Source organism: Ictalurus punctatus, chromosome 18 (assembly GCF_001660625.3).
Source record: "Ictalurus punctatus breed USDA103 chromosome 18, Coco_2.0, whole genome shotgun sequence".
In the NCBI taxonomy this organism is placed as follows: domain Eukaryota; kingdom Metazoa; phylum Chordata; class Actinopteri; order Siluriformes; family Ictaluridae; genus Ictalurus; species Ictalurus punctatus.
Window position 1 is genome coordinate 23,036,648 of NC_030433.2, and position 18,486 is coordinate 23,055,133.

At 43.9% G+C, this 18,486-nt stretch overlaps 2 protein-coding genes across 6 annotated transcripts in view; one reads left to right on the forward strand and one right to left on the reverse strand.

The window, feature by feature from the left end:
- Positions 1 to 8,549, reverse strand: part of klf8 (Kruppel-like factor 8) — a 31,157-nt gene extending 22,608 nt beyond the window's left edge. Inside the window, exon 1 of one of the 3 annotated variants that reach the window (XM_053687709.1) lies at positions 8,109 to 8,549. In XM_053687709.1, coding sequence (XP_053543684.1) covers positions 8,109 to 8,135 — 27 coding nt within the window. In that variant the 5' untranslated portion in view covers positions 8,136 to 8,549. Of the gene's footprint in view, positions 1 to 1,664; positions 1,966 to 2,102; positions 2,212 to 8,108 lie in introns of those variants that run through there. The other 2 variants (XM_053687710.1, XM_053687712.1) reach the window with 2 other exon arrangements.
- A 3,040-nt stretch (positions 8,550 to 11,589) lies between these two features.
- Positions 11,590 to 17,103, forward strand: rbm41 (RNA binding motif protein 41). Of its 3 annotated transcripts, none has more exons than XM_017492572.2 (7): positions 11,590 to 11,716; positions 13,940 to 14,056; positions 14,489 to 14,690; positions 15,373 to 15,577; positions 15,761 to 16,236; positions 16,548 to 16,695; positions 16,815 to 17,103. In XM_017492572.2, the coding sequence occupies exons 1-7, from the start codon at positions 11,607 to 11,609 to the stop codon at positions 17,006 to 17,008; spliced, it is 1,452 nt and encodes a 483-aa protein (XP_017348061.1). In that variant the 5' UTR covers positions 11,590 to 11,606; the 3' UTR covers positions 17,009 to 17,103. The 3 variants fall into 3 exon arrangements, with proteins under 3 accessions (XP_017348061.1, XP_017348062.1, XP_047017603.1); XM_017492573.2 differs by having other exon boundaries at positions 11,591 to 11,716; positions 16,836 to 17,103; XM_047161647.2 differs by lacking the exon at positions 11,590 to 11,716 and adding an exon at positions 12,368 to 12,393.
- The last annotated feature ends 1,383 nt before the right edge of the window (positions 17,104 to 18,486 follow it).

Sequence of the window (18,486 nt, forward strand, 5' to 3'; positions counted from 1 at the left end):
TAACTTTAATGCAGTCTGCTTTGCCCTGGAGCACATCTTGTTCTTTGTATTGGTCAGTGCTGTCACTGTGTCCCTCTGTGTAGTCGACGTGGTCGTCCGAGGGAACAAGGAAAGAGTGAGAGAGAGAGAGAGAGAGAGAGAGAGAGAGAGAGAGAGAGAGGGGATACACATGTAAGGTCACAGCTGTGTGGGGTGTGTGTGAGAAAGAGAGGGAGGGGGAAAGAGTGGTACATAGGCAATAGTGCGAGAGAGAGGGGGCAGAGAGAGTGTGTGTGAGAGAGAGAGGGAGGGAGGCTGTAGAGCAAGGACTCTCCCGCTGGATTTCTGCATTACTCCCTTAAAGGTACAAGCCCTCGTTCGGATTCTCACGTGTGGCGTCTTCTCCCTTTTGCGCGCATCTTGTCACGTTTTACTCGACACGTCCTTCTCCTTCTGAACAGGACGTGAGCACACGTACTGCGCTGCCATCAGGCTTGTGCGATATACACGATGTTAAAGATCACCCCTACGCCATATTACACTACCCACCGGTGACGTCGCCAGACCTGCCGGGTCCTAAATCTGATATCGGTGTACGTTACCACACGCGCGGGTGATCGCTCGAAATAAAAACGGGACGCGAGCCCGTCGACGTGTAAAAATCCGGAACGCTTGCTCGTGCGTTTTGGACTCTCCGATGTTAACCGACACCCCCTGGAACTCCTGCTCGTCTACGGCCAACAAAAAGTCAGGTGACGTTTAGAGACAAGTCGGGGAAAGTCATTCCGATCGAGGACCACGGGGAAAAACAAGAAGCGAGGACCTTTTAGTTCATGGAGACCCGGGGAAATGTTTGGTAGACGTTCTTATCCAGAGCGACTTACGTTTATCTCATTTGTACAACAGAGAGGTTGAGGGTTAAGGGCCTCGCTCAAGATCCCAGCAGTGGTAGCTCGGCAGTGCCGGGGCTTGACCTTGTCCTGACCTTCTGATCAGTAACCCAGAGCCTTTAACCACTGAGCCACCGCCGTCCCAATGACGATCAGATACACGAACTAACGACGAGAAGAAAAGGGCTGTTTTGTTTTCAGCTAAGCTTTTTAAAGCCTGTGCTTTCAGTGTCTAACCCCAGCGCATAAAAACATCCAAACGCTTATTATGAAGCGTGTTATTGTTACATTCCCACAGTGTTAGCCTTTATTATAACTCCACACTTCTCCATCTGTACGCTTTCACTTCTCCCTGACTTCCCTCGGACCGGCTGAGAGAATTTCGACTTCACTGGACGTCTCTGCCGAGGTCCCTTTTACTGCGTCTCTTCTTCCACACAGCATGTGCGAACACACCGCCGAGCCAAAAAAACGCCCTCCCCGACACTCCACCCTTCCTCTGTAGCACAGCGCGAGATACAGCCGTGACCTCCACTTACAAAACCCGAGATGGAGGGAAAAGTTTGTACGGAATGATACGTGACGGGTCGTCTCACACCTGATCTGATCTGCTCGGCGAGTTAGTGTGTGTGTGTGTGTGTGCGCACGTGCGTGTGTGTGTTTCGACAGAGTGGAACATTTCAACCAAAATAAAGAAGAAGTCACAAAACAGACCCTAACACACACACACACACACACACACACACACACACAGAGAGAACAAGGTCAGTGTGAGGCCTAAAGAGGCACACTTACGCGCAGTCACGTGATCAGACAAAACAGAGGAGGCGCACAGTGCCACGCTGAATGCCAGCAGTGTGTCTTTGCTCGTCACTTCTGCAGGAAAATTACGTCAACACTCCAGCATGGGTCGGAGCTTAACAGTTCCCAAGATGACAGCTGGGATTCAAGAGTTTTAAGAGACACAAAGGCTAACGTAAAAACACACACACCCCTAGGAGTGTCTCCCAAATGGCTGGCAGAGTCGCCAGAGCAGAGGCAGAGACAGCGAGCGCTTATCTCACCACACCCTGCTGACGCAAAGGCCTGCTGCTACTTCCCACAGGCCTCCCTTCCGTCAAACACACTCGTATCACGCTCGATTTGGAAGGCTTGCTAGTAGTATTGCGCAGATAGAGATATATATTTTATATATATATATATATATACACACACACACACATACATACACACCTTCTGGATGTCATTGAGACTCTAGTTATCGGTTTCCTTTTTCACAAGCCCTTCTGAGACAGATCAACACCCAGACAGGAAGAGCGAGCGAGCAAGGGTAAGAGAAAGAGAGAGAAAGAGAGAGAGAGAGAGAGAGAGAGAGAGAGAGAGAGAGCGCGAGAGAGAGAGAGGGAGAGAAGGAACTAGTGGTGATGTCAGCGCAGGGCCACAGACTGTTTATTCCCAGAGTGCATACCTGCGCACTCGGTCTGCTATACTTCCATGGAAGAACATTAACAGTGAAAGGATTGACACAACGATGCCGTGACTCATGTCACCGAATATAATTTACATTAAACTAAAAACGTTCATAAATAAATAAATAAATAAATAAATAAATAAATAGCCTGGGATTTGATACCCACTATTGGTCTCCCAAACTGAGCCGCTTACCCTGTTCAACATCAATAGCCTCCCCCACCTCCCCACACACACACACACACGCACACACACACACACACAGAGAGACACACCCTCTCCACCCCTGAGCACCCCACCCCCTCCGCTCCCCTTTTTTTTCCCCTCCGTTACAGCCAGTTTGGCAGTATTGCAGGGGTTGCTATGGGGACGAGATTCTTTCCCTGGTTAATGATTGTGCCGCAGTGGTGGGGGGTGGGGGGGGGGGGGGGATCATTCTGTCACATCGCCTCGGATCTGGGGAGACGTGGACAAAACCCTCGAACCCTAATACGCACTCACACACAAATACACACACACACCCGTTTCTATACGTCCTGTGCTCACGTAATTCCCGGCCCCGCACCACATTCCAATACCGGGGAGGGGGGGGGGGGGGCTTTCACACTTCCTTCAGACCCCACATCACATCCACCACAGCCCCTTGAACTCGTCGCTCCCGGTAATCCTTCCACACGTGGTAAACGCAGGTACGGCACAAAACAAACAAACGAAGAGCATGGTCGTAATTACGCAAACTATCCGCACGGCTGCGAATCTTTTCCCACAGCGAGCTAAACAAACCCCGATTTTCAGTCTCCGTGTAAACGTCCCGCAGGGGACCGAGACCGGATTTTTTCCCCAGAATAGTACCAGTCAAGTGTTGAGGGAGGCGTTCGCCTCGGTATCAGCCATTAGATCATCAACTACATGTGTAGTCTTGTACACCCGGGGATGGCCCCGAGGGCTGCGCGGTTCCGAGGAAAACGCCAAACAGGATTTGTATTAAGAACTGTTTAAGGAATACTCGCGAATATTCCTCCATACACCATTTCTACAGTGTAGAATGTATGAGATTTCAACAAGCAAGGTCGCTTGTACTGGCGGGGGTAAAAAAAAAAAAAAAATTGTAAAAAAAAAACAACCCTAAAACACATTCACGTTTAAAAATGTTTGATTGTTTAATCTTTCTTTAATGTGAGTAACCATCTCAGTGTGCGGTTATAGGGAAATAATCCGTGACAGCGACGTGACCAGCCAAAACAACACAAGTGGTTTATTCCTCTTATACTACAGCGATTTGATCGTTACAATTTTTTTATTTATTAACGAATGACGCATTGTGTCATTGTTCCTCGAACCATAGCCATCGTTCGTTTTTGTTTTTTTTACATTCACGGAACCCCATATTATCAACGCTATTACAGTCAGGGGTCCAAGCACCAACGTCAACTCAGAACTAATGCGGTCCATCAAGGGACACTGTTCAGTAATATTAAAATAAATAAATAAATAAACAAATAAATAAACAAACAAAAAGCCCTGCGACTCTGAAAAAAATATTATGTTAAAAAATTTTTAAGTAACGTTCATGAAATAAATCCGTACTGCGCTGGAATGTGGAATTTGTGCTACGGTTAAACCGGTCCCTGGATACAACTCCAGTTGAGAACAACATGGCAGCTATGACCACTCTTTCCACCTTTCCACCTTTCCATCTTCTCTCTCTCTCTCTCTCTCTCTCTTTTGAAGCTGATATGACAAAACGCAGCTCATTTAAAAAAATGTAAATAAAAAAAAAATTTTTTAAATAAAGAAAAACGCAGCTTACGGTTACAAATCGATGACACTGGAGACTCCTTCCCTAAGCATTTAATGAATGAATAAAACACATTTTTCTTTGTTAAATAATACATTTGTGGGGGAAATATCTGTTTATTATTATTATTATTATTATTATTATTATTATACTTAGATTATGGAGCATCCACCGTACAAGTTCCTGTTAATGAGCCGTTACTATAGAAACGGTAACGCAACACAACGAGGGCACTACTACACAGCGGTCATTTGGATTACAGCTGGAATTGCGGCACTCTGTGGGAACAGCTGTTGCACCTCGGGCCACTAATTCAGCACTCGACGATAATGTCACGAAAACGTTTCTGTTATTCGTTACAATGGTCATCCGATCTCATAATTAGGATATTATACATGATGTGATCTGATCTGATGACAACAGGCAATAACGATTATCCCGTAGACCCTACGGTTTCCATGGAATCTGCATTTTCTATGAGGGCTTTGAGGGTCTTCTCAGGTCTGAAGGAGGTCAGCGCGTCGACGACACAGCGTCACTTCCCCACCTGCCCGCTCTCGTCAAGAGTGCGCAAACGGTATTAAAGTGTCTGATCGGAAAAACGATTAGTGAAAGGAAGAAGACGACGACGATGACATCTCCGTCACGTGAGACAAACCACAACGTGAACAGAATGGAAGGACAAGACAGAAGGTTATGGTAATGCCAACGTCGTCCAGAATCTTCCATTACTGTAGATGACACGCGATCTTGATGACGGCGTCCATAATGACTGTCAACCTTTCACCGTTTGGGGGGGGGTTGCGTTTCTTCCGGGAACTCCCATAGTCCAAAGACGTGCGTTGTAGGCTGATCTCTAAATTGCTCGTAGCCTTGTGAAGAACACGTGTGCGACTGTGCCCTGTGGTGCGTTTGGCACCCGAGTCCCCTGGGACAGGCCCCAGGCTCCTCTGTGTGGGATAACTGGTATGAAAGATGGATGGATGGAATTTGAGCTCATAAAAGTCAGCGCTGACTTTCAGACATGTTGAAAATACCGTTTTAGGTGTCGGCATCTAAAACCTGTAGGGCTCTCTCCTCTCTCAATAACGGGTTTTTTTTTTACCCCATACAGTTCAGTTCCGATAAAGATATCACCGCCAGACTGAACTACGCTGAAGGCCGAGCGCGGACGAGCTCTGCCTCCATTAAAGAAGACGAAAAAGCAACACGCTGCCTCGGTCACACCCAGAGATAGCATGCTATAGACACCCAGCTCCTAAAAATAACTTTCCTCTCTAGTACAGAGGCAGACCCTAACTGTCTTGATGCCTAAAACAGACACTCCCTTCATAACTAGATACTTCGACCTGTGATGCTTTCTCAGCACAATGCTTCCTCAACTACACCCTAGGGCTGGGACCGGCAGATGGGCGCAGAGTGTTTAACTAGTTTGGCCAAAGTTTGGCCACGGCTGTTAATGATTACCAGATGTTTAGCACACCCAGGCTGGAACATTCGCTCTTCCTCCAATAGCAACCCGGGGATGTGCTAACCTCACTGACTCCACCAATGTCGAGACCTTCTGCAGCATATCCACTCGTATATGTGCATGTGTGTGCGTGTACTGTCTGATTCCACCTCTTGAAGAATCTATCTCTAAGGGTGTCTCAGATAGTACAGCAACAAAAACAAACACATGCTTGGTTGTTATGGTGCACTACCCTGATCTACACAATAGGCTGTAGGTGGGTAAAGGTAAGCGTCTGCTGCTAGCCTTTTGTCAGGAGATAATAATGCAGCCGTACAGGTTACAACCGCAATAGCATTGATTAATGCTCAATACTAAATTAGGTACACGATGTCCGTTTAAACAAAATCTAAAAACAAACAACAACAACAACAACAACAAAAAAAACGCCCACACAGAACGACTCGAAGATACTCATCTCCGGCATTAACGTCAGCTTCAAAGCCATTGCAGATTTATTTAGGTCATGAAATTGTTGAGTTCAGTGGTTCATCGACAGGTCAGTCACTGATAGCGGTGCTGCCCGTGTGTACAATCTGCTTAAACACATTCCAAAGCTTCCACTTTCACGTTAATAACAACAACAACAACAACAACAACAACAACGTCGACACTGCGTAGGTCGCTAACTAGCCGAACGTCGTATAGCTGCATTGCATCCTGGGACAGCGTCTGCACCGCCGTCTCCAAAAATTCCACGCCGGATTTCTCATTAATACGATGATCGAGAAACCGAGTTCTTGCTCTTCTTTTCCAAACTCTATCATTATCGCTTATATCTGCGATCGTCGACATTTTCTCCGCCATCGTAACTGCGACCGCAATTAGGTCACGTATAAAATACGACCGTCCTTTCGTGCCACCTAACGATCCCTGATTGACAATAGTATCGCCAGTGGCTTTAAAAGGGATAAGAAGGGGGCGCAGCCAGATATACATAACACGTGTACGTTAATTCATCACGACGGGAAAAAAGTACCAGAAACTAGTTACGAGTCTGGTCCGTTTTGTTTTGCTTCTCAATTAGTCGTTAACAAGGTCAGGAACGCTTGCAAAACTGAAGGCGGGCCTAGAAATAAACTTCACGAGCCATTAGCTGTAACAAAGCTCGTCATAAAACTTAATTGAACGATCAGGTAAAGTCGCCCTGACAAACAGCACTTTTCATTCTTAATTTAAACCTCACGTTCACGTTCTGTAATCGAAGACGTCCACGGAAGGGACGCGGGAAGCTAAGACGCGGTCTTTGCTCCGGAGTCAGACAGAAGGTTAGTACGGTTCGTACAGTATACAAAACATGTGAAAATAAAAACACGCTTAATCACAATATTATATTATATTATATCATATTATATATCTCTTATTCATAATACGGTCAAATAATAATCAGATAGATTATCGCTGACCGTGTTAAACGTAATCTAGAACAGGAATACTCCACGTGTCTTAATTCGAGTTGTGTTTCTACTTTGTTTATGAGTGCGACTTTAGCCGCGTTAAGGTGATCAGAAATCGCTGTTCACGTGCCGAGTTTCTTAATCAGAGTATCGTCTTAATCGGGTTAACAACGGAATACCGTCGTCAACGTAAACGCGCCGAACGTCCCCTCCCGGTCACGTCAGGGCGACACACGACCTCCATTTCCTCCCAGAAACAGCACAAAAGACACCACCGACCGTCGAGTCGGCCGGCGCGATTTTTCATTTCTCCAGAAATATTTCAAAATCAATATAAATTTAACGCGTTTCAGCGTGGAGTTTTCCTTTAAAGAGAACCCCCTCCTCCTCCTCATTCCCCTCCAGCCCCGCCCCTCCTCTTTTTTTTCTTTTTAATTTTACCTAACGGTAAAAATCCGGCACTGACGTAAAAACGCGCGCATTTACAGGAAACGCGCCTCGAGTTTTAAATAAAGCGTCATGGAAATGATTTTTTTTTTTTTTTTTTTTTTTTTTAAACTTGTCGCCTCAGAAAGAGATAGACAGAGTGTGAAAAAAGCAAAGCGAAAACGTTCCAACCCACACACTTTTCACAGAAACGCGAACATGACTACATTTCCGCTCTCCGATTAAAAGGTTCCTGTCTCTTTAAGAAACTAAGATGGTGTCTCGCGAGTGAGCTGCGTTTCCTTCCTTCCTTCCTGTCTGACATTACACCAGTTTATAACCTGCACCGATGAGGAACGGACACGGATATAACACACACGGAGAGAAAGAGAGAGAGAGAGAGAGAGAGAGAGAGAGGAGGAATAAGGAGGGGGGTGGGAAAAAAAAAATAGTCGACGCTATAATACACCGGCTTAATTGAAATGAGTTCCAGTGAAGTGAAGACGAGCTTAATAGTGAAAGCTAGCTACAGTCGGAGGCAGGTAGAGAGGGAGAGAGAGAGAGGTGAAGAGAGGGAGATTAGGGAAAGTGTCTAGCTAAATAGCGATCATATAAATTGCAATAGAAAAAGGACTTACTGTGTTATTGCGAGCCTCCGTGTGCATCTCGGTAGCTAGGCTGGGGTGCAGCAGCGGTACAGAGGGGTGGAGTGCAGCGGGCGGGGTGCGGGATTTAAATAACAAGTTTTTTTTCTTTTTTTAAGCTCCAGCTTTCGGATTGAGAACAAAAATCTAAATAAAAGAAGCGACAGTCGGCTTCAGGAACTCAGACACTCCGCTTGATCATCTCGGCGTTGATAGATCTATATATACGTGTGTGTGTGAGAGAGAGAGGAAAGAAAGAAATAATAATTAAAAAAAAAAAACAAAATAAAAAAAAAATCCGCTTTGCTTTGTACGCGGCGTCGTTTCAGCAGCTGTGTTTGTTGCCGTGTTCGGGGTTGGGCTCAGAGTCTCTCTCTCCGCTTCTCTCCTCCGCCTCTGTGTGACCCCACCCTGCGTCTCCACCCCTCCGCCCGACTAACACACACTCTCTCTCTCTCTCTCTCTCTCTCTCTCTCTCTCTCTCTCTCTCTCTCTCTCTCTCTCTCTCTCACACACACACACACACACACACACACTCTCACTCCAACCCTTAATCCAACAGCTTCACCACACACACACCCCCTTGTGTCCTTTCACCTAATCACGTCATCGCGCACCGGATGCTCTTTTGGATGTTCTTCATGACTTCCTCACATCCATTCTGTCCCCCCCCCCCCAAGTAATAAAATGGAATGAAACAATCAATCAATCAGTCAATCGATACAAAGCTCGGTGAGCGTCTTGAAGAAGTGAAGAAGGTTATATTTCCTTCCCATAACATTGTTTTATTACTTTTATGCCGCTCTGATATGCAACTGATTATATAATAATAATAATAATAATCCATCCATCCATCTTCTATACCGCTTATATTTTGGGGTCACGGGGAAACCTGGAGCCTATCCCAGGGAGCATGGGGCACAAGGCGGGGTACACCATGGACGGGGTGACAATCCATCGCAGGGCACAAACACATACACACTCGCACGCCCATTCATACACTACGGACACTTTGGACACGCCGATCAGCCTACCATGCATGTCTTTGGACTGGGGGAGGAAACCGGAGTACCCGGAGTAAACCCCCACAGCACGGGGAGAACATGCAAACTCCGCACACACAGGGCCACGGTGGGAATATATATATATATATATATATATATATATATATATATAATCAACACCTTCTGACCAATCAGATTAGAGAATTCAAAAGCACTGTGGTATAAGGATAAGCTTCTGTTATAAACATGTAATTCATATGCTACTGCATAGCCTGCACTATATGGCCAAAAGTATGCGCACTCCTGTTACCACAAATTTGGAAGCACACAATTGTATGTAATGTCCTTGTATGCTGTAGCATTACAATTTCCCTTCACTGGAACTAAGAGGCTCAGACCTGCTCAAATGGATATTCACACATCAATAAGAGTCTTTATGTATAGTTAACTGCAATAGTTTGCAAGGTGTGTACTGTCCCGTCCAAGACTATATGAATGGCGAGGCCGATTACTTTTCTTTCTTTTTCAGGACATTCTAAATTGTATTGGCTATGCTCAATGTTTGTGCGATGCCTACAATTGATTTTCTCTCTTTTCCCGGCTTCAAAATGCCTGGCTTTTCTCCCATAGACAGCTCTCTGGTCTTCATGTTGGTTTATCCTTTTTAACAACAAATGCCGTCTTCACGGGTGAAACTGAAGGCTAATATAAAGAGTAGACATTCAGAGCTATTTATTGTTTAAACATTCAATCTAACGGGACACACCTGGGTAAGAAGAAACACCTGTCAGTCATATGTTTCAGTAATTCTGTAATTCTACATGTGTGATATGTCGTTGAACATGTCTACATATAAAATACCAGGAAATAAAAGGTGAAATTCTAAACTCTCTTCTCATATTCATCTTTTGATCTCAAACTCAAATGTCTTTATTCTACAGCAAAAACAATTGAATTGGCCTCGCCGGACCAGTAGTTTCGGAGGGGACTGTATACTGAGGAAGAATAAAGAAATAGATTACATTTTTTATTCAACCAAGGCCTTTAGTGTGTTAGGTTTTTAAGGTGTCTCTTCATTATAAACCCAAATGGTCACTTAGTCCACGTTAAGTTAAATAATATCTGTTCAATATTATCATCATCATCATCATCATACCAACACCATCATCATCATCATCATCATCATCATCATCAACACCATCATCATCATCATCATCATGACCATCACCATCATCATCATGACCATCACCATCATCATCATCATCATGACCATCACCATCATCATCATGACCATCACCATCATCATCATCATCATCATCATCATCATCACCATCAACATCCTCATCATCAACACCATCATCATCATCATCATCATCACCATCAACACCATCATCATCATGACCATAAACATCCTCATCATCATCATCACCATCATCAACATTATCACCATCATCACCATCATCATCACCATCACCATCAGCATCATCACCATCATCATCATCATCATCATCATCATCACCATCATCAACATTATCACCATCATCACCATCAACATCACCATCACCATCAGCATCATCACCATCATCATCATCATCATGACCATCAACATCATCATCAACATCACCATCATCATCAACACCATCATCATCATCATCATCATGACCATCACCATCATCATCATGACCATCACCATCATCATCATCATGATCAACATTATCACCATCATCACCATCAACATCACCAGCACCATCAGCATCATCACCATCATCCTCATCATCATCATCACCATCATCAACATTATCACCATCATCACCATCAACATCACCATCACCATCAGCATCATCACCATCACCATCAGCATCATCACCATCATCATCATCATCATGACCATCAACATCATCATCAACATCACCATCATCATCACCATCATCAACATTATCACCATCATCACCATCACCATCACCAGCACCATCAGCATCATCACCATCATCATCATCATCATGACCATCAACATCATCACCATCTTCATCACCATCATCATCAACACCACCATCATCATCATTATTACCATCATCATTATCACCATCATCATGACCATCATCAACATTATCACCATCATCACCATCATCATCATCACCATCAACATTATAATCATCATCATTATCACCACCATCATCATCATCATCATCATCAACATTATCACCATCATCATCATCGTCACCATCATACCCTTTACACTTACACATAGCCTACAATTATAACTGATGTAATGATCAATAAGTTTTATTTAATGTCTGTGTGTGTGTGTGTGTGTGTGTGTGTGTGTGTGTGTGTGTGTGTGTGTGAGTGAGTGAGTGAGTGTGTGTGTAAGAGAGAGAGAGAGAAAGAATTAGTTAAGTGCAAACCAAATTAGCTTTTTATTTTTTTTTATTTTTTTTTAACCAAAACTAATCAACAGCTAGGTGATCTTGTACTCTCTTGGACGATCATGAAAGATTCCAAAACAGCTTTAACTACACATCCCAGAGTGCTCTGCTTCGACAACGACCCTTCCGCTGTAAACAGGAAGTTGAGCTTCTACCACGGAAATATGAAGCGGTGAGTACCAAACGTGTAAACAGTGTTCAATACCTTAGCGCATGGTGATATTTTATTTATTTATTTGAATGCAAAAATAACGACTCGTTTTACTTCTTTGTACAGTTCAGTTGCTTTCATAACGCGAGAGTTCTCGTCAAGCTTTACACAGCGTTAGCTTCAACAAGCTAGGAAGCGCAATGCTACATTATTACGAGTACAATGGATACATTATACAACTCCCTCTCACCCAGGGCCACAGCAACAGTGTGAATGTAGCAGAATACAACGTCATTTAAAAATCAATTCAACTACACCTTATACACATTATATTCTTAAATAACCGTTATCACATATGCATTTGCACAGATGTAAAAATAAATAAATAAATAAATAAATAAATAAAAGTTCAGTTTGAAACCCACATGACTTCAATCAGTGTTCAAACTATTTAAGCAAATGAAGAACAATATGATAAACAAGTTATGATATTAACCCTTAACTTTTTTATTTATTTATTATTTTTTTTCAACACACACCGCAGGTGCACCATCCGTAGTCAGTCCCACTAACAATTTCTTTTTTTTTTTTTTTTACTTCCGGGACTTCTTCACTGCAGCAGAAATGGGTCCCAGCCTGTTACTGGAATAAAGTCGGTGTGATGTTAGAAGTTCGATATTCGCAGAAATGAAGGGACGGTCTGTAAAGTTACATACGACATTGTTATACACGTTTCTAACTACTCAATAGCATTCGAAGGGAGTGACTTACAGTCATATTACCCAACTGGAGAGTGTTCAACTAGGTGTCGCACACCTCTTTAGAATTTTGATATGTAAATATAAAATAAACGATTAAATCCCATTTAAATTTGACACGTGTTTCAGTACTGAATAGGCCCATATACAAAATATACCACAGTTTAAAGCTCAATAGGATGTGAAGGGAGTGACGTACAGTCATGAAGCCGACTGTAAAGTTGGTCATCTAGGTCAGATGTTCCCAAACTTTTCCAGGGCAAGGCCCCTCAAATGGCATTAACATTTGACCGAGGCCCTCCTTTTTGCAAGATGCCTTTAAAACAGATAAAAAATACAGACTTCTGAATATATCCCCCTTTTTTTAAAAAAAAATAATAATAATTACATCTTTACATTACATTACATTAGGAATTGATTGTGTGTGTGTGTGTGTGTGCTTTGTCGAGAGTGAGAATTTATTTTTCACACCAAATTGTTGAGGCCCCATGAGCGCCCCCTGGCGGCCCACACTTTGAAAACCACTGATCTAGGTGACGGGTATGACGCACACCTTTTAGATTTCTGATATTTATTCTAAGAAAGCCATTAAATCACACGTCAATTAGATATGAATTTCACTACCGAATGGGCCTCAGACACAAAATATACCATCGTGTAAAGCTCAGTAGCATTTGGTATGAAATGGAGGATAACGTTCAACAAAACCAAAGTCTATTGCACAATACTACCAATAGTGTAAACTCTGCTCTCACCGTGTATCCGGTGTTTTAAAAATGAATGCTTGTTATTAGTTATTAAGGATTAAGTTATTGTATAGACATTCGCATTTTTACACACTGGTGTGTCTCTGGCTCATGACACCTCTGGTCACGTGTCTACGTCTACAACGAACTATTCCGGCTGTCAGTCAGTCAGTGGGTCGGTCAGCACCATAAAGGTGAATAAGGCGGGTGTGTCCCATTCCACTCCTCTCTCTCTATCTATCTATCTATCTATCTATCTATCTATCTATCTATATATATATATATATATATATATATATATATATATATATATATATATATATATATATATATATATATATATACATACAACACGTATGACATCACTATACTCAACGATGACATCACCATACCAATAAAGAGTACTACTTTTAAAAATATGGTTTAATATTAAGGCCGCATAATAAATCTTATTTTATTTCGAGGTTTTAGCTGTCTGGTTATAAAGTGATACGGTGATTAATTGCTTGTTTACTTGTTCATTTCTAGTATGATTTAGCATTTAAAGATAAAACTTTTCACGAATCCGTCTGTATTTACAATCTGCTTTGAGAAGTAAGGGCTGGATTTTTTTTTTTTCTTCTTTGTCTTTTTTTTTTTTTCCCTTTCTGGTCTTGGAAATGAAACGGGAAATTTTTTCGGGATTACGTAGTGAAATTAAAACCGTTTTATTTTTTAAAAAAAGAGTTTCAATTCTGCAGGGTGACTCGTCGGGTTTGTGATGACGGCCCGGTTCCGGAGGAGCAGGAGACGGAGGGACAGAGGCAGCTGCACAACCTGCTGCTCCAACAGCTCGATACAGACGTCGACATCGACCGGTAACTCTCACGTTCCCACACCTCTCACGTTCACACACCTGTCACGTTCACACAACTCGCTAAAGCTTGACTGCGGTCCTGAACTGTTTCACGTGCTCTCGACGCACTCGGCCCGCCTCGTTAAGGGGTTTAATAATTAGATCAGAGTTTGCATGTTCTACCCGAGCTTCAGGGGTTTCCTCCGGGTACTCCGGTTTCCTCCCCCAGTCCGAAGACATGCGCTGTAGTCTGATTGGCGTGGCCAAATTGTCCGTAGTGTACGAATGTGTGTGTGAGTGTGCCCTGCGATGGGTTCGTATCCCGTCCGGGGTGTCGTCATGGCTTCTCTCTTTGCGTACACGCTTGAAACGGAGGACGTGATTAAATATTGCTTAAACCTGTAACTTGCGATGACTCAAAACCCACAAACGATCCTCCTCTCGTCCCCGACAGCTGTGTAGCCAAGAAGAAATGCTTCGCCCCGGCTGCGCTGTACAAGCCGTTCGGCGAGCAGGCGGCAGGGGTGCGCAGTCTGGCCCAGTTCCAGGCGCTGCAGGACGGAGAGAAGGAACTGGCCGACCTCAGAGAGCTGGGCCTCACTGACTCCGAGATCGAGCTGTGGAGGAACAGAGATGTGCAAGGCGGCGGCGGGAAGGTCAGAGTTCAACCTGACGTACCGAGTAGAAGAATACGAATGTTAAATGAACACTTAACTACATCAGTTCCTGACACGTTTTTTGGAATCGCCCGCATGAATTACTCACCCCGTGGTATGATCTTCATCCAAGTCGTAATTAGAACGCAACGTCCTGTCCTGCTTTAGAGAAAACAACCATACAATGGGATGTTTTGATATGGTTACACCAGAAGGTGGTTACCACCCAGGTGTTTTATTCATCCGACACCACAGCCGTTTGCCAACAATTCTGTACTCATTTAAAAAAACATATGACACGTAATACTTTTCATCGGGTTATAGTTACATTTAATGTACCCAAAAAAAAAAAAACCAAACAGACCCAAAAAGAATCCGTGAGAACAAGTTAATCCGTGTTGTCGCTTGCGTTATGGCGGTTGTAAACAGCCGTTCCCTTACCAGCGTCTTTGCCGGAACTTAAAGAGGTGAAATAATTGCAGCTTGTCATGTGCGCGTGAAAGCAGACTCCTTTGGTCTGAAGATCAGAGACTAGCGACACCTGGGTTAACGATCAGAAACTGTAGATCAGAGAAAACGTAGCACCTCGGGTGTGTGGAACCGAGACCGGTTGCGTACGAGATATTTCAGCAGGAAGGATTACGCAGGATCCTGTTCAAAACTTTCCCCTACCCCCCTACAGAATCGTGGAGTGAGCGTCGCTCCTGAAGCACGGGACGAGCGCCTGCAGGTCATTTGGGACAAGATGGCGGCGAGGGCGGAGTTATTGTCCCGTCCGCAGCGCTTCTCGGGCAGCCGAGCCCTCACACGGAGAGAGATGGAGATCGAGAAGGCTCTGTTCCACGGCAGTGACCGCTCCAGCTTCCTTACTGCCCTCTACCATCAAGGTAGAAAATAGAATTTAAATTTTTTTTTTATATAAATAAACCATTTAAAATGGCGGCTTTTTAAAAAAGTTGCAATTACCTTTAAAAAAAAACAACATTTCTCTGATTTCTATGATTTTGGTAGGGAATGATGATGAGCTCGATTAACACTGCCCACCTCTCACCCTGCGTCTTTCCTCGTAGAGCGAGATTCACAGAATGGCCAGCAGGAGGCGAACTTTTCGAACCCAATGGATTCATTATACAGAGAGTTTCTCAAAGATCAACAGAGAGACCCTGAGAGCGTCACACACTCATCCCAGACAGATCCTGATCACAGCCAAGCACCACGTCCGGATCCGGACTCTGATCGGTCGCATGCTCTCGATGACTGTAACGGCCGATCGTCGGAAAGCAACCAATCCACTCCAACTGTCGGTGCGACGCAGTCTCCGCGTCCAGAATCATCATCATCATCGTCGTCATCTGTTCCACAGAAACTGACGGTTAACCAACCCATCGGACGCGTGACCTCTCGTCAGGGCCGGAGCAGCCCGGTGACCGTCAGCGGTAAAGTAGAGGAGATTTCAGATGAGGAGATCAGGAATAATCGGGAGACGGAGGATGGCATAAGGGGAATGTCGCGCTTTCAGGACTATCAGCGTGGAGAGCCATCGAATGTAGGTTTTCTATGCAGTGGCACTAAACGGATTATTTAGGGATTGCCAGATTCTCAGTTATATTTCTTTCCATATACACTATGCATGTTCTCTAACGTACACCTACGGGAACCTCTCAGCGGTTAAACTGCTCCCAGAACATCATGTTTGAGTGCTCATTTGCATACTGCAGGCTAGTTTTCAGTTAGTCGTGTTTGTTTACCCTCTTGAAAACGTCAGTTCTAATGAATGGGTCAGACGTTTGTGCGAGTGTAACACGTGCGAGTGTGACCCGCTGTGCGACCGCTACGTTTTGATTGCTTTCTGCGTAGGTGCTGTGTGTGAAGAACATGAGTCCTCGGGCCTCTCTGGCCCAGCTGGTGGCGCTGTTCTCCCGCTTTCAGAAGGACGACACAAATCCGATCGTGTATCGCCTCCTGACGGGAAGACTGAAGGGCCAAGCCTTCATCACGCTCTCTGGTAGGCATACAAGTCATCACCGTATGAAAGAAAGAAAGATGGATCGTTTTATTTGTCGTTTTTTTTTTTCCGTATAATTTTCGTAAACGTAACCGTTTCTGTACATGTGTAACTATTAGCTTGGATCTGTTGTCTGACAGACATCGAGACTGCACAAGCAGCGTTGGACACGGTGAATGGGTACAGGTTGCAGGACAAGCCTCTAGTCATCGAGTTTGCCCGAGAGAGGAGACGCGCAAAGACCGAGGACAGCTCTTCAGAAATTCACAGCACAACTACAGTGCAAGAGGATGTGAAGAACTGCTCGTCGTAGTGAAATGATGTGCCTGTAATTACAAAGTACTTTAAATAGTATTTACGTGAAGAATAAAACACGGCCGGGTGTGCTGTTATGAGGATAATTACCCATGCGGTGGTGTGCGCTGGCTCGTTCCTGAGTGCTCTGTTCCTCTTATCTCACAGCAATTTCCCCCAACAGATACATTTTTATGTTTATTAAATAATCAACATACTTTTTTTTTTGTCCGTTTATAGTTGCGTTTCATGTTGTGGAACATCCGCAAAAACAACTTAATTCCTATTATCTCGTAGACCGTAACATCTCTAAACAGCCGTATATATATATATATATATATATATATATATATATATATATATATATATATATATATATATATATATATATATATATATATATCTCAATTTAAGTGAACCGAGAAGAAAAAAAAGCTCAGCGTCATGTTACAGAGTAAACTCCTCTGCCTTAAAGCTCTACCTCTGACTGGTACAATGCACTAACACTGGAGACTCCTTCCAGAACTGCTCGATAAACGCCGCTACAGTACATCGAAAATGTTCGCCGCGTCAACGATTACACGTCTGTGTGGAGCATCAGCAGTAAAATGACCCTGTGAACGATTGAATATAACCCTGTGATTCGCCTAGCGAGAGAGCCGTGCCGTTATGGGAAACGAGTCGACGCCTCCTGATCGATCAGAATCGATCATCCGGTAGCGGCGTGGTATAAATGTGTAAATCACAGGTTCTCGGGTCAGGAATGCTCTCAGGAGAACGTCCTGATGATGCAGCGCAGAAGATTTCCATTTCATCAGGAGGTGCTATTCTGGGGTTTTACCAGCAGATGTCGCCGTAACATCACTGTAGACTTGTACAGGAAAGTGACCTTTCCGAGAACGTGACATGCACGTGCGGTACTTTAGCAACGGATTATCTGGATCCAGATTCCTGTAATGTTTCAGGGATGGCTCTGTGGAACAGCAGGTAGAGTTGAGGATTGGTGTACGATATGTGTAGAGCTTTGTATGACTCCTACGTCAAACATTAGTCCCAAAATGTGCGTGTATGACTCGGCGTAACTCTGGCATCCCATGGATTATATTCCAGATCAACTGTTTTACCCTGACCAGGTTGAAGAAGTTTACCGAAGATGAATGAATATATACATTTTTACATAAAAAAGTCTTCTCACTGCTCATAGTGCAACGATAAATCCTACTAGGGGCATTGTGTACAGTAGCCTATACAATGCAAACTATGTCTTTTCGGTTCTCTGTGAAGTTCAGGAGACATGCTTAAGGCTTGCATTGTGCCTTAAACGCTACAGGGTGCTGTTTTTAAGTGTATGACTACTCTGAGGTGGGCTATATAGCGAAAATATTATATTTCAATACACAAAGAGATTTATGCGGTCTTCTAAAAGGTGCGACTAGATGGAGTTAAAAAAATCTATTTAACAATGACAAGGAGGGGAAAATGAAACCGTGCAAGCAT

Coding starts and splice junctions, on each gene's coding strand:
- rbm41 (XM_017492572.2), top strand. CDS start 11,607: ATGAAAGATTCCAAAACAGCTTTAACTACACATCCCAGAGTGCTCTGC. Junction 16,237..16,547: donor AGCGTGGAGAGCCATCGAAT/GTAGGTTTTCTA, acceptor CTTTCTGCGTAG/GTGCTGTGTGTGAAGAACAT. Junction 16,696..16,814: donor AGCCTTCATCACGCTCTCTG/GTAGGCATACAA, acceptor TGTAACTATTAG/CTTGGATCTGTTGTCTGACA.